General features: G+C 41.7%; 1 protein-coding gene across 1 annotated transcript; it reads left to right on the top strand.

The window, feature by feature from the left end:
- The first annotated feature begins 889 nt into the window (after positions 1–889).
- Positions 890–20,369, top strand: rtn3 (reticulon 3). Its single transcript, XM_018744449.2, is given in 11 exon segments — positions 890–1,545; positions 5,462–5,509; positions 8,972–9,592; positions 9,595–11,628; positions 11,631–11,855; positions 14,640–14,847; positions 15,180–15,318; positions 15,911–15,980; positions 17,850–17,896; positions 18,789–18,847; positions 19,082–20,369. Coding segments are annotated over 11 exon segments (3,585 nt in total). The 5' UTR covers positions 890–1,454; the 3' UTR covers positions 19,125–20,369.
- The last annotated feature ends 272 nt before the right edge of the window (positions 20,370–20,641 follow it).

Genomic DNA, 20,641 nt, shown 5'->3' with positions numbered 1-20,641 from the left:
ACTTTAAAATTCACACGCAGCAAACTAATCGGATGAAATGAGGAGCATTCTAATGGCATTCTAAAGCCTTTCTTTAATATTAGGTTAATATTAGGCTGCTTGAAGCTGCGTTCCAAAAGTGAAGGATATGTCCGTCTTTGAGCATGTTGTTAATCGAGGGATGTGCGTCACTTCGGAGACAACTCTCGGCTAAACGTGCAAATGTAAATTGGTGACATTAGTACAGGGCAAAGTGCTGGCCAGAATTCCTCTTGGAAATCCACAGGAAAGCCATCAGGCCCTGGTGCTTTTCCTCCAAGGTTCGACTGGACAGCGTCCTAGACCTCCTCAGGACTAATGTCTGACACACTGGGCGAATATGGAAATATGCTCTTTCTAAAATGGGCTACTTTTACATTCATTTTATTGTATGCTGCACTATCTTACGTTTTGTTTAATCAAAATCAAACATTCTTTTCTTTCCATCATGCTTTGATTTTTCTGTAGACCCTGAGGACTTTATTATAGAAATGTGGGCACAACTTTTTTTTGGGTACAACTTTAAACTCTGCGTAACAGCTTTTCAGGTACCGGGAGGACCGAAAGTATTACCAATAGTACTCAGTAGATGCTGGTTGAAGCACAACAGTGATTAGTAACTGAGCCTGGGTCCTGTGCCTACAAATGTACAGGATTTTGTAAAAATCTACAGTCTGATCACATCAGTCAAGCCAGGCCTAGCATGCGAACAGGACAGAGGGCCTGATGTGTAAAGTGCCTTAAACGAGACTGTCTCAGAACATAAACCTGGAAGGCTTCGTGTTGTGTGTGTTAACAACAAAAATATGTCAGATATTACATAACTGAATTCCTCAGCCTTATGGAAGCCTAACAGGCTGCATTGGGTGGCTTTTTAAAAAATAGAATTGCCAAAACCTAACCACCCGTTTTTTATTTCTTTCCAAAAAGACAATTCAATTGATCGTATACGGGGTTAGTCACAGTACTCTGTTCTGTTGGCAAAATTGACGTAAGCAGCAGTTTAGGAAAACGTGGGGATAACAGCGATTGGGCTTGGATTTATTCACTTCTTCCTTCTACTTCTTTTGAGACGTCTGTTTTACACATTTTTGTTTGGCGATACACGTTCACATCGCTCTCGGCATACGCCTTTAAATGAGGTAATGTCAATCGCACCGTCACGCGGCCATCGAGAGCGTGCCCATGTGTTTTGCTGTGCATGATAGTGCCGCCTTGTTGTTCTCGCGGTTCTTCTTCCGCAGCCTCAGTCCGAGCTGCTCTCGAGAATCCTTCCCCCCCCTCCAGAGCTGGAGCGCCGCGCGCACACAGTTCCGGAGCAAGCGGCGTTGAAGGGCAGTGACGGTGCAAAGCGCGGGCCCGCGTGAAGAGGTCCTGAGGCTCCTCTGTTGCTCTACCGTCTGCACAGCGCAGCATTTTTCGAACCGCTGCTGAAAATGGCAACGCAATCCGCTCAGATCTCCTCATCGCAAGGGTTCGCCGACGGCTCCGCGGAACGGATCCCGGCCAAAGAGCCCAAGTTCTCCGGTAAGAGGAGAGTCAGTGTGGGAAGACATGATGGGCTGGGGGCGAAGGTGCACGTTTTCACGATTATCCTCCATGAATAAGCGCTCTGTACCGCCGGAGCTGCGAAAGGAGCACGTTGTTATTTGAATTTCCGTGCCGAGGTCATCGTGTCTTAAACTCGTGACCATCATTCATTCTGTGTTTTTCTTCTGTGTATCGTTAATGCGATTTTGAGTGCAGTAATTTAGCCATACAATTACGCTTTAATTTTCAAATAATTATTAATTCGATTTTATTCTGAACTGCAAGTTTTTGTATGATATGATGAGTAACAGGTTTGACTACGACCGCACATGAACATTTTTTTTTTACACATGTAATTTTATTTCGGCGGTTTTGTTTGCGTTTTTCGATGTCTTTTTTTTTTTTTTTTAAACTAAACCTTTCATTGATTTCATGTCAAAAACCCGTGAGTCAGTGAAGAGAATCCGATGAACTGCGGTAACACGACGAGTGACTCAGACTCAGAGCGCGTTCACTGACGGGAATCCCATGTTAAATTGTGGATTAAAGGCAGAAACTGCACACCACTGCCTGGGTCAGTGAGGGTTATCTGAAAAATGGCTCTCTCTTTCCTGTTGTTTGTGAAATGTGGAGGATGATGATGGACATTTGAACTGCGTTGAGGCGAATACATGTCTGCAGTGCAGATGCGCTCTAATAGACGCGGGAGGGGGGCTCTTAAAGGGGCCGCGCCCCGTTTAGAGCCCTCAGACAGGAGCTCGACACGACGGAGAGAAGCACCACAGGAACCATCTCGGCTACACTGAACTCACACTTCACTCATGATGCTTATTGCATCTCATTTTTCTCTACGAATAGTTTTTCTCCAAAAAATTCCAGTTCGCTGTGCTGTAACTTACGTGTGCAAAATAATTTCTTTTACAGTATTGACTCTCTTGTATGCAAATTTGAACAGTTATACAATTCTGAGGTAAACTCATTCCAGCTCTTAAACTAAGTATTTTTTCCACCTGGCAGTCCCTGAAAAGTATCCATATTTACTCAAAAAAAAAAAAAAATCCAATTTTCAGTGTCAGAGCTTGAATTTCTTGGCTTGGATTTAATTCAAAAGGAAAGCTTGTGGCGGAAAGCTGGTGTATATGGGACAAATACGCAATACTTGAAAGTACAGTTATGCAATGATAGCATTGAACATGACTTATTTCCCCCTTACTGAGAGAGGTAAATGCGTCATGTCCTTTTACATCTTCGTCTTCCCATGAATTGTCAACATCTAAAAAGCAGTTAATGGCTGAACTTCTACCTCAGCTGATGGAGGTGGTATATATTTATAATTTTTTGTGGAGTCTGTCAGGAAGTCCTGTTACCAGCCTTCAGTCAGCTGGTTAAAATGAGTCATTTATACCTGTCCTGTCCATGTATAATACAAGCTGCAGCACCTTATTGCTTTTTCCTGACTGCTGAAACAATAACTAGCCATGAGTAATGTATTAATCTTTATTTAGCTAAGATCTCTAGTGTATAGTGCTGGGTTTGTGCAGGAACTTGCACGTAGCAGCCTGTTTTATACAGCGGGGTACTTTTATCAGAATAATTGAGGGTAAGTACCCTACTCAAGGGTTGAAATGGGAACAGGATTGAAAATTTGCAAATCTTCACATTGCAAAGCAATGGCTTTAACAGCTATGCTATCTTCTCCCTTTACAAAATATTCAAATGAGACTACAGTACTAGATATTTCAGTACCAGGTACACTTTCACCTACAGACCTAGGAACTGTAGGAGAGAGACACTCCATACCTACCCTTGTTAATAACATGTCCTTGGTGGCTGGTTTGAGAGTCGCTCAAATGTCACACATCTTGATGAGGTTAGATCTACAAAGAATATTTTTGGTTAATGCTGCATGTAGAATCCTCATGCAGCATGAGTGTCTTCAAATTAGGCCCAACTCGTGGACCCCATTGGCGTGGCTTATCATAAGGGAGGGTTCAGAAGTGGTTAATCATTGCCACTCATGTATTTAGACGGGGGGGAGGGGGGGGATCTCATCCCAAGAAAATACAACATTCTCATGTATTTAGACGGGGGGAGGGGGGGATCTCATCCCAAGAAAATGCAACATTCTCACATATTTAACCCCGGATCCTTAACCACACCCCATGAGCTCTGAGGCTCCATCTTTACCCAGTGTGCTGCTCTGCCAGAAAATGCCTCCCACCCACCCAGTTTCTGATGTGGTAGTTTGTACTTTTAGCCTAATGCTGTTAGTGGAGCACAGATTGATATTTGGAGGTTTTAGTTGAGTGTTATTGTACTGTTTCCTCCTCACTCCATTTATTTGGTGATAAAAGCCGTTGTTAGAGATTTTATGTCTTTTGTTTCAGAGGCACCAGACATTTAGTCTGGCTGTGCACCTGTTTTCACTTTGCACTGACTATGTTACAAGGTCAGGAACCACTACAATGAAGGTGTGTGTATCTTTGCATTAACAGAGGTGAGTACTGGTGCAGGTCAGGTTATATGTGACCACTCTGAACTGTAACCTTGTCAAGTGCCCCAATGAGACTGTATATTTGTTTGTGTTCTTTGTTCTTTTCTATTTGTGGTATACTGTGTCACCTTGACAGCAGGCAAATCTCAGGTGAGATCTGATTGTGAAAATAACCACTGAATCCACCTACATTTTTGGCACAGAGAACTGCAGGTTCTTCTGGTTTTGTCCTTCATCATGTCTTCAGATCAGGCTGAGGCAGCAGTCTTGTTCCTTAGCCCTGTCTCTTCCTACACTCTCCCTGCAGATGTTTGAGTTGCATAACTTTGCAAATCCTTTAAAAAGTCTGCCACAGTGGAACTAGGGAATTCTAAGGGAAAATCAGGGCTGGAATGGTGCCTTACTGTGTCTGGCCAGGATACTGCCCATGCTGGCTCTGTGGATCTGCCAATTGCCAGTTTGTTTATGAGCATCTACAAAGGGAAAAATACTCTCATCAAAAATCCTGATGGAGGGGGTTATCCCTGAAATATGGACACCCACTGGGTGTTACAAAGGGCACATTTGCATGCGGAAAGTCTGGTGCGGAGGGTGAAGAAAACAGGATGACACATTACCAGCCAAGTTACAGTTGGCATGGCAAATTTTTATAAATGAATTGTAGGCAGCTGTTTCAATCTCAGCCTCTGGCAGTCTGTTGACATGTTCATTCTTGTTTGTGTTTAAGTTTACACTACGATAAAGGAGGTTGCAGTGTGGTTCTGGTACTGGGTATGTGAGCAAAACTCATAAAATTTGCGTGAATGAAATGGGTGTATATCTTAAATTTCCATTTTCTTCACTGGTTTTGTGAGAAGAATAACCAGCCTAGCCTGTCTAACGTTCCCCTATGGCAAATCTCCTTCCAGGGTGTGTTCGCCTAGCTAGACAGTGGCATGGAATTCATTCTGTTACAGTTCCCTGTGACCCTGGAAGGGAGGTCACAAACAGGCACTATAGAGCAAAAGTATTGAGTTAGCTTCAGTATTAACTTTTGTGTGCTCGTGTCAACTGTAAAAAGTGTTGGACTGTGCTATGTTTTGCATCTATCATGCTTTGGTATGTATCTACTAGAGAAATGTGTATTTCTCTGCTTGGTATGTTGCCATTTCTGTTCTTAAAGTGCATGGAGTTAAATGTGTAGAGCATAAGGTTTATCTGTATTGAGTCAGTGTAGAGCATTATAGACCTGTGAGGTGAATGTAGGATATTTCTGGATGCATGGAAGATGATTTATAATTAGTCTTTGCTGTGAAATTTCTTTGTGCTTCACAGGAAAAAGTTTTGCCCTCATTTATCTGCAAATTCTATCTTCTTCTGTGAAGAGGTAGAGCTTAGTGTGTTGTAGGATTCTCATTCTTCTGTCCTTTATTTTTTCAGATTCCTTTCTTTCTTCTTCGCCTGTATCTCTCATTCAGTCTTCTCAAGGCAAGTGTATAGTTCTCTTATGCTGTTCACCTTTCTAATTTAGCTCGCAGCCCCCCCTCCCCTCTTGCTCATATGCATTGGCTATTGCTATTGCTCTATTTCTCATGTCTTTCTGTGCTGCTATTTCAAATTGCTGCATCTATTTCTGGTGCCTTTCTATACTCTACCTATAGCCAGTGGGTGAAACCAAAGTGAATGGCTGCCTTGGCACCCTAATGCTCTTTATGGTCATTTAAGGATGTTTGGGGTGATCCTGTCTGCCCATTGTGGGGATCAGGCATGGATAGGTGTTGCTCAGCACAAAAAGGTGTACTTCCCCTCCTTTAATTTACCAGCTTGAAGCACAGTAACACCACTGCCACCCAACCCAGTCTGGAGTAAATTTCACCCTGTGCTTGCTGAAGTAGGAGCATCAGTCTTGTTTGACCACAAAATCCAAGTCTTTCAGCATCAGTCAGTTATGTAAATTTGAAAAGCTATTTTGAGACCCCAAATAAATTATCCAAAATGTTATATTTTGATTTTCTCATGTTATGAAATAATAGTGAGTCTTGTGTTCCTCTGTCAGGCTCAATAATGATGATTGACTGATTGTTGATTAAAATGCATAGCAATATTCCCCATTATACACATGGTTATTTTAAAAAGATCATAAAAGACAAGGAAATGGTGTCTTCTATGGGGAACCAGTGGGTGTGGATGAGTCCTCACTGGAACATACTACATTATATAGGTTAGCAGTACTTTTTCTCTCTGAAATCACAAGATTGGCACTTTAAGAATTCTAGTTAATAGTATAAGCATCTGTTTAACCTGCCTGCCCCATTTGGGTGGTCCCCATCTGGAGGTGTGGTTTGAGTGTAAGTAACCCTGGGGAGTACCACCTCCTCACCCTTTCCCCTGGGTTCTTGGCCCACATCGCTTTGGCTGTTCTTTCTCCACCTCTGCTTTTTGCTTCCTCTGTTGTGCATGTCACTACATCTGAGTAGAGCTAGAAATAACTGGAGCTTCAATTTTTTCCCCTCTTCCCTTTTTTTTTTTAAATTTTTTTTTTATTTAAAAAAAAAAAGACGTTCTTCTGTTCTTTGCAAATTTAGCTGGTCAGTTGTAGTGTCAAATGCAGAAAGCTAAATAACTTGATATTTTTGTTATCTTTTTCATAACGGTATCGAAGTTGTGCTGTAAGGATAAAGGCAGATGATTATACCTTATTAACAGTAACACTAGAGTTATGCCTTTATGGTGCCACTCCAATAAATTAGTAATATAGCACAGTTAAATATTTCTGTGCAGTATTTTCTACAAAGCTGATTTTCAGACTTTTGCTTTTACAATGTACATTCCTTTGACACAAAATGATTTGTAGGAATTTTTTGAATATTGAATAAAGTACAAAATCTCTTGCCAGATACACCAGTAATTAATATCTTATGTTTTTCACCTAGACCTGGGGTCTCTAAAGTGTCCTGCTGTTTATTGTATTTAATACCATGCAAACAAACTGGTTTGTTTGCTGGACATTATTTGGGTGTGATTTTGGTTCTTAAGGTTTGTTGCCAATAAATTATTTCTAAGTGCTGATAAAGTTGTAATATTTTTATCCGAACTTTTAGTATTGCCTCCAGATGTTTAGGACTGTGTTTGCAATATTTGGGATGGACTGAGCGGTTTTTGTATTGGGCTGCCAGTACAACATGTACAGACTTGGATAAATTATTTCTGTTTCGCTGAGAAGCGCTAAGCCAAAAGTACACATTTTTGGGTCGCAACACTAATCAAGGGCAGCATGTGGAAATTCCCACATTTGTTCCCTGCCAGTTAACAATACTGAATAAGCGCTGTTAGGGTGGGCAGGGCTGATCCTGGCAGATTTCAGCGGTCATCCTCTGTCGGACTTGAGTGTTGTTGTCCAGTCCTGAGGTAGACTCATGGCTTGCTTTGGTCAGTCAGGGATTACAGGCACTGACGTAAAGAGACAATGTTGTGTCCGAAAGATTAGTATACAGCATGTAAAATATTTACTAAGAGACTTGGACTTACATTTATTCATTTAGCAGACACTTCTGTCCAAAGCGACGTACATCTCAGCAAAAATACAATTTGTGCATTACATTAAGAGAAAGACATGGCTGCGGACATGTGACTCTTAAGTAAACCTAGTTTGTTACCTTCCACTTGATGCACAGATGTTCATTGCTCGAGTAGGTGCATAAAACACAGGATAGATGAATCCTGATAACCTCCTACCAGTTTTTTTTAATTATACGATACACAAACAATGCCGGAGCAGTGGCTGTATAAAGGCAAATCTGGGGATGCTCATAAAGTTACGGTGCATGAACATTTACACCATACATGAGCTGGAGAGATCTTGTGCAAAATGGGTCTGGGAAAGGTGAGTTTTCAGACCCTTCTTGAATTTAGACATTTTCTGCACTTTGAGTGGGAGGGGAAGGTCGTTCCACCACAACGGAGCCAGAACCAAGAACCTCCGTGCTTTACCTTTCATGCGCGGGACCACCAAGCGAGCAGAAGTAGACGAGTGAAGGGGCCTGGCTGGGGTGTAGCGGGTGAGGGGGAAAAAGCGGTAGCAACTACACTTACCTGAAGCACCACGAACAGCAGCGATGGAGCTCCTATGCAAAATATATTGCATACTGAATAGGATTGACAGCTTCCACACAATTTAAGGGGTCAGGGACAGAGATTGCTAATCGAAACTACTCCAACAATGGCGACCAAAACGAACAACCAAACAGATGCGATTAATCGATCCATGGAGTCACACCCATTCCACGCTACGGCACACAGAAATGTTCCGAAGAACGTGCATCCTAACAAACCACAAAATACAAATACGAAATACAGTATTCTGTTGGTTCTGCATCAGTGTGTCGATTGTCATTATATAGGACCAAAATAGCAGAGGTTTGTGGTATTACATTAAAAATTTCACTAAAATCATATTTGGTTGAAATGCTACCCACCGATTCGGTGTTTTCAGAGGAACAATTTTCCAAGGATCTTATTTTAGTTTTTATGTTTATGGTTAAGCTCCTTTATTTCAAACCATGCAAATCATTTTTTTTCCTCAATGGAAAGTTCTTCTGCTTGTGGATCTTGTTCACAGCCAGACTCCATCCATTGTTGTGAAGTTACTGATTCATTTCATGCATGAATGCATGATATACAATTTAATGAATGGCAATGCAGCTGTTATTCTTCTGCTTTCTGCTGCAGGTTGTGGTCCTGCTTCTGGTTCTTTACTTTTTATTGGTTCAGAGTGTGTATTTAACATGCACATCTCCATGTTTTCACCTAATTTTTTTTACCAGTTGAAGTCTATTCGCTAGAGCTACAAGCAAGGACCAAATTTTTATTTTTATGCATGGAAGTTATGTGCATTCATTAAAAAAAATCCTCGTACTCCTTTTTCCCCCCCTTTATGCTGGCTAATTGCAGCTGACAACAGGGTACAACAGGGACCTTGTATGACGTCAGATGGTGTGGACACTTCTCTTCATTTTTCCCCTCAATCCAACATGTTTACTTCAGCTACTCGTGGCAGTCAAGCACCAGGAGTTGTTGGTGAACACCATTTTATGAAGGACAAGGAGAACAATCTAGCTGCATGTGGAATAGATTTGCCCTTGAGTGGCTGTTCCAGTCCAATTCCTTCTGTTCTGAAATCCTCTGGGCCTGTAAAGTCATCCGTTGCTCCCCCCAGTAAAGACACTTCCCCCATTAAAATCTCTCCTGTGTCAGAAAGAATCAAAGCACTGGAGGCCCTTGTGGCAAAACAGAATGATCCTGATGCTTGGAATGATGGAGGTTTGCTTCATTTTAAAGAACGTCATTTTGAAAAGTCTCCCACAGAGTCTTCTCGCTTTCAGAAGAAAGAAGTGTTCCCTGACCAAGACTCTCCTGAATCGCCATTTGAGGTTTTGGGGGACACTCGCCGGGGCAGTGACTTTGAAGACACAGCAGATTGGATGCAGGCTCATCTTCCCCCAGCACCCAACTTTGAAACTGTTCCAGAGCTCAGTAGCAGTGGGCCTTCAGATTTTGTGGCATCTGAGGTTGTGATTTTGAGGAGACCCAAGCAGCAACTGCATTAGTGGCAAGTGTTCCTGATGCATTCATGGATGTTCCTGCTGATCCATCTCTTCAGAAAGATCACATCAGTGAATCTGCAAAACGGCCAAGTACAGAAGAGGATTCAGAATTTGATTTGAGCTTTTTGCCCACTGCCTACATATGGGATAAACAAGAGAAAACTGATCCTGAAACACAGGTACCCACTAATGTCCCAATGCTTCATGACTCAAAGCCTTCTCCCTCCCCTCCCCCACCTGCTGGTTTTGGATCCCCAACACCCCCTCCATCTCCTCCATCCCTGGACCTTGAGACCTCAGAGTTAAAACCTACTCCCCAGAGCTCTGATTCAGAGCCTGCAGAGATAATAGATATGGAAAGCTCGGGAGAGTCTGATGATACTGTGATCGAGGATGCTGTGCCTGTCTTGGCTACTGTACTAAGTCTTAGCAGTCCTGTGGCTGTTTCAGAAGGCATTGTCTCGGTTACACCCTCCGTACCTGATGAGGTAAAGAATATGCAGTCAACTAATCAAGAGAAACAGTCAGTTCTTGTTCCCATTATCAATGTAATTGAGACAGATGAGCAGCCCTTTAGTGATGAAGAGGAAGACAGTTTTGAGGTTGTCAAAGACCCTGTAAAAGAACAGTCAAGCTCTCCAGAGCCAAAGTCTGAAGTAGAACTGAAATTGAACAAAAACTCCGTAACAGAATGTTCCATTGAAAAAGCATCTCCACATGAGCAGTGCCCACTGTTGCCACCTCATTCAGACCCTATAACTTCAGACTATCAGGAGCAGTCACCAACAAGCCAGAGTGATTCTGAATTTGGAACTGCACTGTATGATCAAAAGAAGACATCTAAATCTCAAGCACAAAATGAACCTTCTACTACTTCTGCTGAATTGCAATCCAGGGAATTTACTGAGGATTCTTTGCCTTTAGAGAACATTGACAGTTTTGATGTCCTGCATGGTCAGTGTTTAACTGAAAATACAGAGGATCTAAATGAACTTCGTTACAAGTCATCCTTTGATACAGAATCTACAGAAATAATTACAGAAAAATATGACCTGATAGATCAAGGGCAGGACATTTCAAAGCAAACCTCGTGCAGTTGTGATTCTGATATCTGTTCATGTAATGACGCTGTAGAAAACCCTAGTATTAGCTTGGCCTCCCCTCTGACAGGCAAACCTGAACCAGACTCTCTTCAGGTGGATCTTCTATTTAAGGACAGCCAACTTCAGAAGAATCCAAATAACACTGAGTATATTCCACATTGTGCCAAAGAGATTAATAGTGAAAGCCCTCTTGCAAATATAACAGGTATGCTTGTAGACATGGAGTTGGGCTTAGATTATGAAATTAAGTCCTCCTCTGAGATGAACATACAGACCCAAGATGAATTATTTCCACCAGTAGAAGTATTAGAATCTAGAAATGTCTCCGAAGTGATTTCTGAAGATTCCCTTTCAGCGTCTGTTGGAGGTCAGCCCTGCCCTCAGGACATTCCCCAAGATCTGTTTTCAGGCTTCTCAAAAAAGTCATCAGACACTCCGCTGCAACTACAGGAGCTTGAACCAGATAATGGTTATTCTGAGGAACAAGATGATTCCACTGAATTTGAGAAACTGCGTGAGGAACCAACAAGCCTGTATGGAGGTGATATCTTATCACCTCTAGAGTCTGGTTTAGTGTTCTCAGCAGATGTGAACCAGCAGAAGTCTGAAGCCGAAGAACACCCTCCAGAAACAAGTGACCCTGAGAGTGTTGAACCAGAATGCTCTGTCTCTGCTACCACTGACAGCTTTGTTGAGTTTATGAGAGAGTGCCTGAAGTCACAGCAGGGTGAAGATCCCATAGACATCTGTACTCATTACACATCAAGGATGGAGATTCCAAAAACTGGTGCCCCATCTTCTCAGTCTTCACCCACTATGGTTCTGGATCTTGAGCAAGAGTGCCTCACTATTCGTGCTCTTAAAGAGCTGGGGAGTAGCCAAGAGGATGAGGACCTTCCAGTGCCAGACATGGCCTCACAAGTAATAATAGGCCAAGAGGAAAGTATCCTCTACCTGCTTCTGAACTCCAAACTACTGTTACCCGAACACCTTCTCCTGTGTCACCCCTTTGCACACCTCCTCTTGATGCTTCTGCAGTAGAAGAGGTAGTGGGAATCGACGCATGGGTTGCAGATGCATACTATCTTGCAGAGCATGTCTTGGCAGCGGTACTAACCCACCTGTCAGGTAACATGTCTCCCTTCTGGGCATTTGGCCTGCTAACCTTTCACACAAGCAAACATCTTAGGCTTTTGACTGTTTCTTACACAGTATTTTCCTATTTGTGCTGTATTTAAAAATGTGTAAATGGAAAAACTGCTCTTATTGCATAGGATGCTGAATTTGTGTTCAAACATTAGTCCTAACAATATGGAGAAGACACAAATTTTACTTTTCGCATTATGCTGGCATTTTGCGACCTTCTCCTGTTTTAGCTCTTGGTAGTGAGTGCATCAGATAAGGCAGGGCATGTGTGACTGTGAGGTGACTGAGTGCCGGAGGACAGGCTCCCACAATCCGTTTCAAGTGTTGGGTTTCTGCTTTGATGCACTTTTCCATGATATGCTGCAGTATGTCCAAAGCAGGGCAACAGTGTTATTGTAAAAGAGGAGCATTGATTCATGTCTTGATGTGCCTCCCTCATTTTACATTATGAAGCACGTCATGTGTCACTTTGGCAGAAAAACCTCAGAATGTCAAAGTATGAAATGACAGCATTGCAGTTTCTCGGGGATATCCCGTACGATGCTTGTATGATCATCAGCGTTTCTAGACTATTCATTTTTTATAGAGCACTCCTCTCAGTAGAGAGATGCAGAGCTCTAGTAAATGTTTGTTGTCTTGTAGTTTTCATTTGACTCAGTAGTGTCTAGCCTGCCATTTGGTGACCAAGACCAAAATCAACCCCAGACCAGCATTTCTTTGTATGACTCAAGACCTACATTTCACGTGTTTACTTTTTCCTCCCGTGTAGATCCAGTGGGTTTGCTTGTTTAAAGATCAGGGCTTGCAGCAGTAAAAGTATGATACAAAAGGCATCTGTTCCATGGAACTGTGTGACCATCTTACATGGTCTCGTGTTAATATACAGCAAAATTGCAATGCATTTGCCCTCATTTCTCTCAAATGTCGAGGTACGCTGGTCTGTACAAGAAATGTCAGGAGACTACTTGAAGTAGTATCTGTATGAAGAGCTGAGATTTAGTGTTAATGCAGATTTACACTGTATAATTTGTTTTGACCTCAGATGTGCTGCTTTGGGGTCATACAGTGTCTGGGTAGAGCTGGTGCTGCGCCTTTAAGAGCTACATTGTACTGATGCTGAAAGCAGGCCACTGCGACTGGGATGTCACTGGCACAGGCTTCTGCAGAGGGGCCCAGGGAGGGAAGGAGGGAGGGGCCACCATAACCGATGCAGGCTGTCAGCTCTGGCTGCTCCCAGTCACTGCCCCAAGAGCATGCTGGGATGAACTCGGACCTTTGCAGCACTGTGATGGAAACCTCCTGCATCCTTTCATCCCTGCCTCTTCACCATGTAAATTTCAGAGTCAAGAAGTTTAGAATCTTTACATTTACACACGCAAAAGATGATTCAGTTTCATATTTTGAAGTCAGCAAATATTTTTGTTGTCCTAGCCATTTATTCAAATGCTTCTAGTTGTTTTTAAAAGATTATGATGGAGTTCCTTTAAGTTGAAGATGTACATGGAAAGATTGTTGCAAAGAGTGGTATGGTTAAATAAAGAGAATACTTCTCAAAATACCTTTTCTCTGCCCTACCACTACATATATGTCTAGCAGATTTTGCTTTTTACTCACTTATATTAACTTATGGATGGCACAGTGGTGCAGCGAATAGTGCTTTTTTTTTTTATGAAAAAAAAAAAAAACACCTGGGCAGCATCAGAGAATGTTTACATCCTTTCCCTGTGTTCACATGGGTTTTCCCTGGGTGCTCTGGTTTCCTCCCACAGTCTGAAAATGTGTTTCAAGGGACAAATTGCCTGTAACACCAACCACTGGTTACTCAGTGCCAGTCCCAAGCCTGAGGAGGCAGTGAAGATTGACCTGGCTTTTCCTAGAAAAGCAATGTAAAACTGAGTAGTAGTACTCAGTTATATTACCTGTACTGCTAGTTGTTGCAATTTACTTGACAGTGAGTTGGATATCATATCTCTCATTCAAACCAGCATCCCTGAGGTCTATGATTGAGTGCTTTATCCATTATCCTGCATGGAAATAAATTGACAGGAAATCCCAGGGTAACTGCAAAATGAGGTTAGGGATGATAAGTCAAGGTGAGGTAAAGGTTCAAAGCGACACGACCGTGTGATGCTGGATTACTTCGGTTTGAATGGGATCATGGAGTGTTGACTCCGCTAGACCAGCTATTGCACTTTGCAGTCGCTGCAGGTATTACTGCAGTAGCATCTTTGGCTCGTTCCCAGTGGTCAGGCCTAGGAAAGGCTCGTCCAGCTGGCTGGGTGCAGGGGTGGGAGTGGGGCTAGTTTTGAGTTCAGCAAGTGGTTTTTCTGCAGATAAGCCAAGTTGTTTTACCATCTTAGGATAACAACAACTGCTAAATCAGAAGAGGAGGGCAGCTTACACACAGGAGTTCTGTTTTCAGTCTGAGCTTGTGTTGAAGGACTGGGGTTGACCCCCTGCCAAGCAGCTGGAATGTGTGTTGTTAGGTTACCCACAGGAGCGCTTAGTGTGTTCATTGCAACCCACTTATCATTCTTAGCATTGTGTAATTGTGCTGTAACATTCATTTTATAGAAATAATTTTGTTACAGATGGGCTTGCAGGCAATTTTAGTGTCTTATATTTTAACTAGATTTGAGTGAGAGGGTTGGAAGTGTACGTATATCTTGGTGTCAGCAGATCATATATCTCTGTCAAGCAGTTCTGTCCATGATATCTGAAGTGAGTAATGTGCTGCTTCTGTCCTTGTTCTCCTGCCTACCCCAGCGAAGGATCTGGTGTACTGGCGAGACCCCAAGAAGTCAGGTGTGGTGTTTGGAGTCTCACTTCTGCTGCTCCTCTCCCTGGCCGCCTTCAGCGTGATCAGCGTTGTGTCATACCTGCTTCTTGCCCTGCTCTGTGTCACAATTAGCTTCCGCATCTACAAGTCCATCATCCAGGCAGTACAGAAGTCCAGTGAGGGACACCCCTTCAGGTAAGTGGGAATTAATAGTAAAGCCTGGATTTGAATCTTTTCTTTTCATTCTAATAAATCCTTATTTAATAACCTTTATTTAACAAAGGCTAATAATTCAGTATGAGTACAGTTGTGTAATTCTTTTTTGTGCCACATGACATCAATTCATGATGTGTTATGTATAGCCTGTCTTTGTGTGATTAGAATGTAAGTGTGCTTTAAAATTGAACTTTTGCCTCTGTGTTCTTTGAGCAGAGTGTATTGAGCATATTATGCTGTACATGTTTCCTATTATTGGTGCATTTGCTATGTTTAGCTGACCTATGGCTTCTGCCCCCCCCATTCCTCAGATCCTTCATGGACAAGGATGTTAGTGTGCCCCCTGAGACCTTCCGGAAGCATGTTGACGTGTGCTTGTCCTACATCAACCGAGCCCTCAAACTCATGAGCCGCCTCTTCTTAGTGGAGGACTTGGTGGATTCCCTCAAGGTGCGTCGTTTCCCCTCCAGGCTCACTGCGTTGGATGCTCTAGCTGTATTTGCTGCACTGTGTGACCTGTGTTGGCGCCATCAGTGTTTGTGAGGAGAGCAGCATCTGCCTGCATGGTGCAGAAGGAAATGCTGAGCGTCAGTGTGTTGCTCCAGTTCTCCACCATCCCTGCAGCTGGCCTGCCTATTTATAGAAGCCACAGTGGGCCAGCCTTTGCGCTTAAGCTCTCTCTAGCCCCCACAGTCTGCTTGATCTGTAAGCCTGCCTGAAATTGGTTGAAAAGCCACTCATGGTGCATATGTGGGGGAATTTTTTTCAGGTCAGCACTGGTAGGTTCTTGCATTTTTGGGTTTTAGGAGTAGCTCATGTGGAGAGAGGGCGGTATATTTGGGTGAGAACAGAAACCACACACGTGTTTAATGCAGTTTAACCAAGTCATGTGGTTAATGTACTGCTCAAATGTGTGCACTGATTTTTGTAATTAGATTGGAACATGTATGCCTTTGCTGTTTCAAGAGATCCAATGTCTTCAGTGACAGTGGACAGAAGAACCTGACCCATGTAATGGTGAACATTCCTGTATGTGTTTCAGCTGGCAGTTGCAATGTGGCTACTGACCTATGTGGGTGCAGTCTTCAATGGCATTACCGTCTTGATCCTAGGTAAGGAAGCTGCCGCTGCTGTTAACACTGGAGACGAGCAATTAATTGGGTATGTGTGATAGCTGTTGTGTGGAGGAGCGACAGAGGCAGACCTCCATAGGCCTCGGTTTCCTGTTATTTGTCCACTGTTTTTCCTTTGGGTTTACTGGGGGCGCACATATGTCCGTGGGCTACAGCAGTACATAACTAGGCAAGATCTGAGTTCAGCAGTCTGCTTGAGTCCTTCATTTCCTACAACCTTTTTTTGCATCCTTTCTCATCTGTGTTATGACCTTTGACATAAGTAAGTTATCCTCTTCATTTGTTATTTCCAAAACTTCATCCCCTTTCTCTTAATACACACCCTAGTTTTTTGTTTAAAACAATGCTATGTATTTGATTATTTTCTTGTGATATTTCAGTTCATGGTCAGTTGAAACAAATAAATTGGGTATTGTGGTGTTTGTTAAAGCCGAATTTGTCATTGTTTTAAATGAGCCATTGAGTTCAAAATGTCAAAGTTCAAATGTGGTCATACTCTGAGATACGCCCAGTCGAGTCACGAGTTTTCGATTTTACAAGGAGGTTCAATTAATACCCCTTTTTTGACTTATGGGGCATTTTACATTTACGAGGCTATAATTTGGATTTTGCATGCTTTTCACATGAGCGGTGCAAGACATTTTCATTTGCTCATTAAGCAGGACGTTTTTCTCCAACGCGATGGACAATGGTTAACGAGTATCTAGCTGAAACCTTCATGTAAGAATATTTACAGTGCTAGAGAAACGACACTGAACTCTGCATTCATTCACCCATCTATACATCAGAGCAGTGTAACACAAGCAGACAAGTTGACTATTTAGTGTCACCAATTTGCCTAAAACACATTTTGAGCATGGGAGAAAATGTACAGAAGCACGGGGAATACATGAAAAGTCCTCACAGACTGAGCACGGGTTAGACCCAAGTTCAGTCACACATCCCACATAGATACCATATCCACGTGTTTAGCGAGTGTCAATTTATTTGCATTTTTTCTTTACTCTTCTGTTTCTTGCATTAGACATTGAATTAATACATAAACATTAAGTGTGTTTTGTTTGTGAGTGTTCAAGTGTATGGAATGTAATAGATACAAAAGAGCTGAAGGAGCACATATAGACAACCATAGAGTATTAAAGGGTAATTAAGGGGAGCTGCTGTGCTGTATTTCCTTATAACTAATGTTAACTATGTAATTCAATTTTAATTGGATTTGATATTTTGGCAAAAATGGGTCTCAATTTTGGGTCTCAAAGCATACAAAATTTTTAACATTGAAACTGTTAGTAATTACATCTGAGTTCTCAGAATTTACCTTACAAAGGGTTTTCCAAGAATACATTACTTTCTTAAAGTTGTGAGAAGACAAATATGAAAAGGAAGACCACAAACAATATGAAAAGGTCCGTTAGGACCAGGGCTGAAAATCAAGCAGAGTAGCTCTATTTGCTCTAAATACCAGGGGAAAATTAGCTGTCTTTTACACTGTAGTGTATGAAATGATTTACTAGACTTAAAGTAAATAACCGTTTCACCTCATTTCTTTTTAGTAGGTCTTCCAATGCACTGTCTATTTAAACTTGGCTGGATTACTGTAAAATGCTGCTTTATTTCATGTCAATGATTGTAATTGTTAATCACTGAAGAAAGCAATTGTCTTGCTGGTGTATTTATGCTAGTAAACTGATATTTGACATTGGTTCAGTTCAGCAATTGAAATTTCTCCTGTTCAGTTATACTTCAGCAGACTGAAATAGTTTGTTAGTCCCTTTGTAGAAAAGGCTAAGCATTTCAGACTTTTGTTGTTGTGATTATCCTAATGGTTTTTTTTCTCGTTGTTTTTAGCGGACATTCTTATCTTCACTTTGCCCTTGGTGTATGAAAAGAACAAGGTGAGAATGTGGGGTGTAAACAGTGTCTACTTGTTTCAGTAGAAGCGCATTCTGTTTATTTCTGTGTATGTATGTTTAGCTGACTCCCTCGACCAAAGTAATGCAGAATGTTAGTTAAGCAGCGCAATTAGGTATAGTTTTAATGCAGTGTTTTTCAGTGAACAGTAAGGGCTTTTGAGTATTTTGAGATTAGCGTTGTAGTTCTGTTTCTAAGTGGATATTGATGTCGACAGTGTACCAGCATGACATCTTTAGCCAGGTACAATTTGATCATTTGTGCCAGATTTTAAAATTTAAGTGCGATTTCCGCCACAGCTATAACAGCTGAGTTTCGATCCTTTTATTTGTGACACAAGGGTTAGTTTTGCATATAAGCATCAGTAAGTATAAGGTGTATACTGCATATGGTGTCAGTATGATATACATATTCTACATTACACACATGCAGTCTCTGGCTGACTGGGCCTGTGGAACCACACAGTACCCTGTACTTTAGACTTGTCCTGCTCCTAAGAGTGAAAGTTTATCTGCTCATGTTCTTAATTGACTTAATTACTTGGAGCTTTATCTACGTGGGATTACTGTTCAGGATTGCTGTGTTGCTGGAGAAATTAAGTTTTCAGGTTCTTCTGGAGCAGTAGTGCACTGGTTGCCCTTGGCCCACTTGGGGAGCCTTGAGACTTGCCAGTCTGCACCAGGCAAAGTGTGGCTCTTAAGAGCCATCAGTGGGCAGCAATCAGGAATTTCTTTTTTAGGGCATTAGGGCAGTTCCTTTTCCAGGCCTGGAGAATCTGGCTGTCTGCTTGTTTTTTTGGACAGACTTCTACTCCACTGTCATTTGTACACAAAATAGCTTTTCCATTATGTTAATTACGTTTTTGTATCCTTTCAGACTCAGATTGACAATTATGTTGGCATTGTACGCACACAGTTCAACAGCATGGTTTCCAAGTAAGTGGTCATTAATTAACTGTACTTACCATGTTTCTAGACTGAATGAACTTTTAGGAATGTAGAGTGAAATAAAGGACTGAGGTAGCTGAAATCTGCTGAGTTAAGCAATCCTTGGTTCATATTTGATCTTGGGAGCTATATTGTTAGACTTCATAATTAATGTGAAGGTAGGTGTGTATCAATTTGCATCTTATTATCAAGTCTTTGACAGTTTATTTTTCCCCCTTCCAGGATACAAGAGAAGCTCCCAGGTGTGAAACGCAAAGCTGAATGATCATGTCAGCCACCTCCTTTATCCTGTGACCACCTACCCAGCCTTTGCTCCCTTTTTGTCCACTTGTCAGTTTTTCCTGTAATGCTCCCAACTACCTGAACCAATCCCACTGTCTGCACTGAACCAGCTACTAAGAAGTTTAACTTAATTCTAGTCTGTATTCATTGTAACAGCACCATTTACGAGCGTTAGGATTGAATGGCACCCTCTGGTGCTGGAGCTGCGCCACTCTGCACGTCATTCCTTGGGCTCAAAATACCCAACCGACACTGGATGCCCGTGGCTGGCACTCAAATGAGGCAGGCGTAGTTAACTAGACTGAATCCGTGTCCTGGTTTTGTAGTGGCTGCAAGGGCAGGGGGAGGAACTTGAGAAGTGGTGACTGATGGTCTTTGAAAAGCAAATGTCTGTACTTTTTAACACACTTAGCATAAAGTATATAGTAGTTGAAATTTAAATTGTCATGTCTAGATGTATTTAAGCGTAGTTTTATTTGCTGTCCATGAAAGCTGTGTGAGGTTAGTCACTGAGAAGGCTGTTTTGGGATACAGTAAGCACAAGTGATTTTACTGTTTTAAGTCATTTTGAATGTGTTTTGGGGTTTGTAATATTGATTAGCCCTTTGGGTAGGTTTTTTTTTTATTATTTTTTTTTTTTATTTTATTTTAAAAACCTTATCTTACCTTAAGCTCCTGTGTTTGTTACCTGCAGTGTATTGAACATTTAAGAAATCACAACTGCAAATGAAAACAAAAGAAAAACTAAGCAGCAGTGAGTATTTGGTCTCATTCACTGTTTCAATTTTTTAAGTTATGTTCGGAGGAGTATAATATGCTTTCTGCTGTAAAGAATATGAAGATTTTGCTTCACACGTTTCCTTCTAAGCTATTGCATTTTTCTTCATGCTTGTTTCATTTAACTTCGCAGATTCTCTTGTATTGTTATTGTTAATTATTAATGTTAACAGTAGTGGAAACATAGTAGGAATGTAGTGGTGATAAGTAGTATTGACTGCTTTTTGCTCTTCAGCTATGGTCATTAAGTAAACAATTGCTTGTGAAAATGAAGAGTTGACTTATGAGACCCTGAGTTGCCACTGGCAAGGAGAACAGTGAGTGACACCAGTTCCCCTTGAGACTGGCAGGTGTTTTAAAAAAAAAAAAAAAAAAAACAGCCATTGATTCTTGGTTTTGTCCACCGACGGAATAAGGACTGTTAACAATAAAAGGGTATTTTGTCTGGGTGTATGGTGTCTGTGTGCTATTTTTATTATTTCACTATCTAGTTTGACATTCCTGTCTTTCATTTCTCAAGGTGTTTCCCTGTAAAAGACATGATTGATATAGGGCATTGTTTTTCCTTTTATTCAATTTCAATATTTTACATATGCCATCAATAACTGTGACTTCTACTGGCCTCTTGGTTTGCTGTCATGCAAAGCAGCCTAGTGCGTCGAATCAAATGTGATTTCGGTAATTCTAGATAAGTCTTTAAAAAGATGCCTTGACCCCTGTGTA

The sequence above is a fragment of the Scleropages formosus genome, chromosome 13 (genome assembly GCF_900964775.1).
Source record: "Scleropages formosus chromosome 13, fSclFor1.1, whole genome shotgun sequence".
NCBI classification, from domain to species: domain Eukaryota; kingdom Metazoa; phylum Chordata; class Actinopteri; order Osteoglossiformes; family Osteoglossidae; genus Scleropages; species Scleropages formosus.
This window is presented reverse-complemented; position numbering and strand designations above follow the sequence as displayed.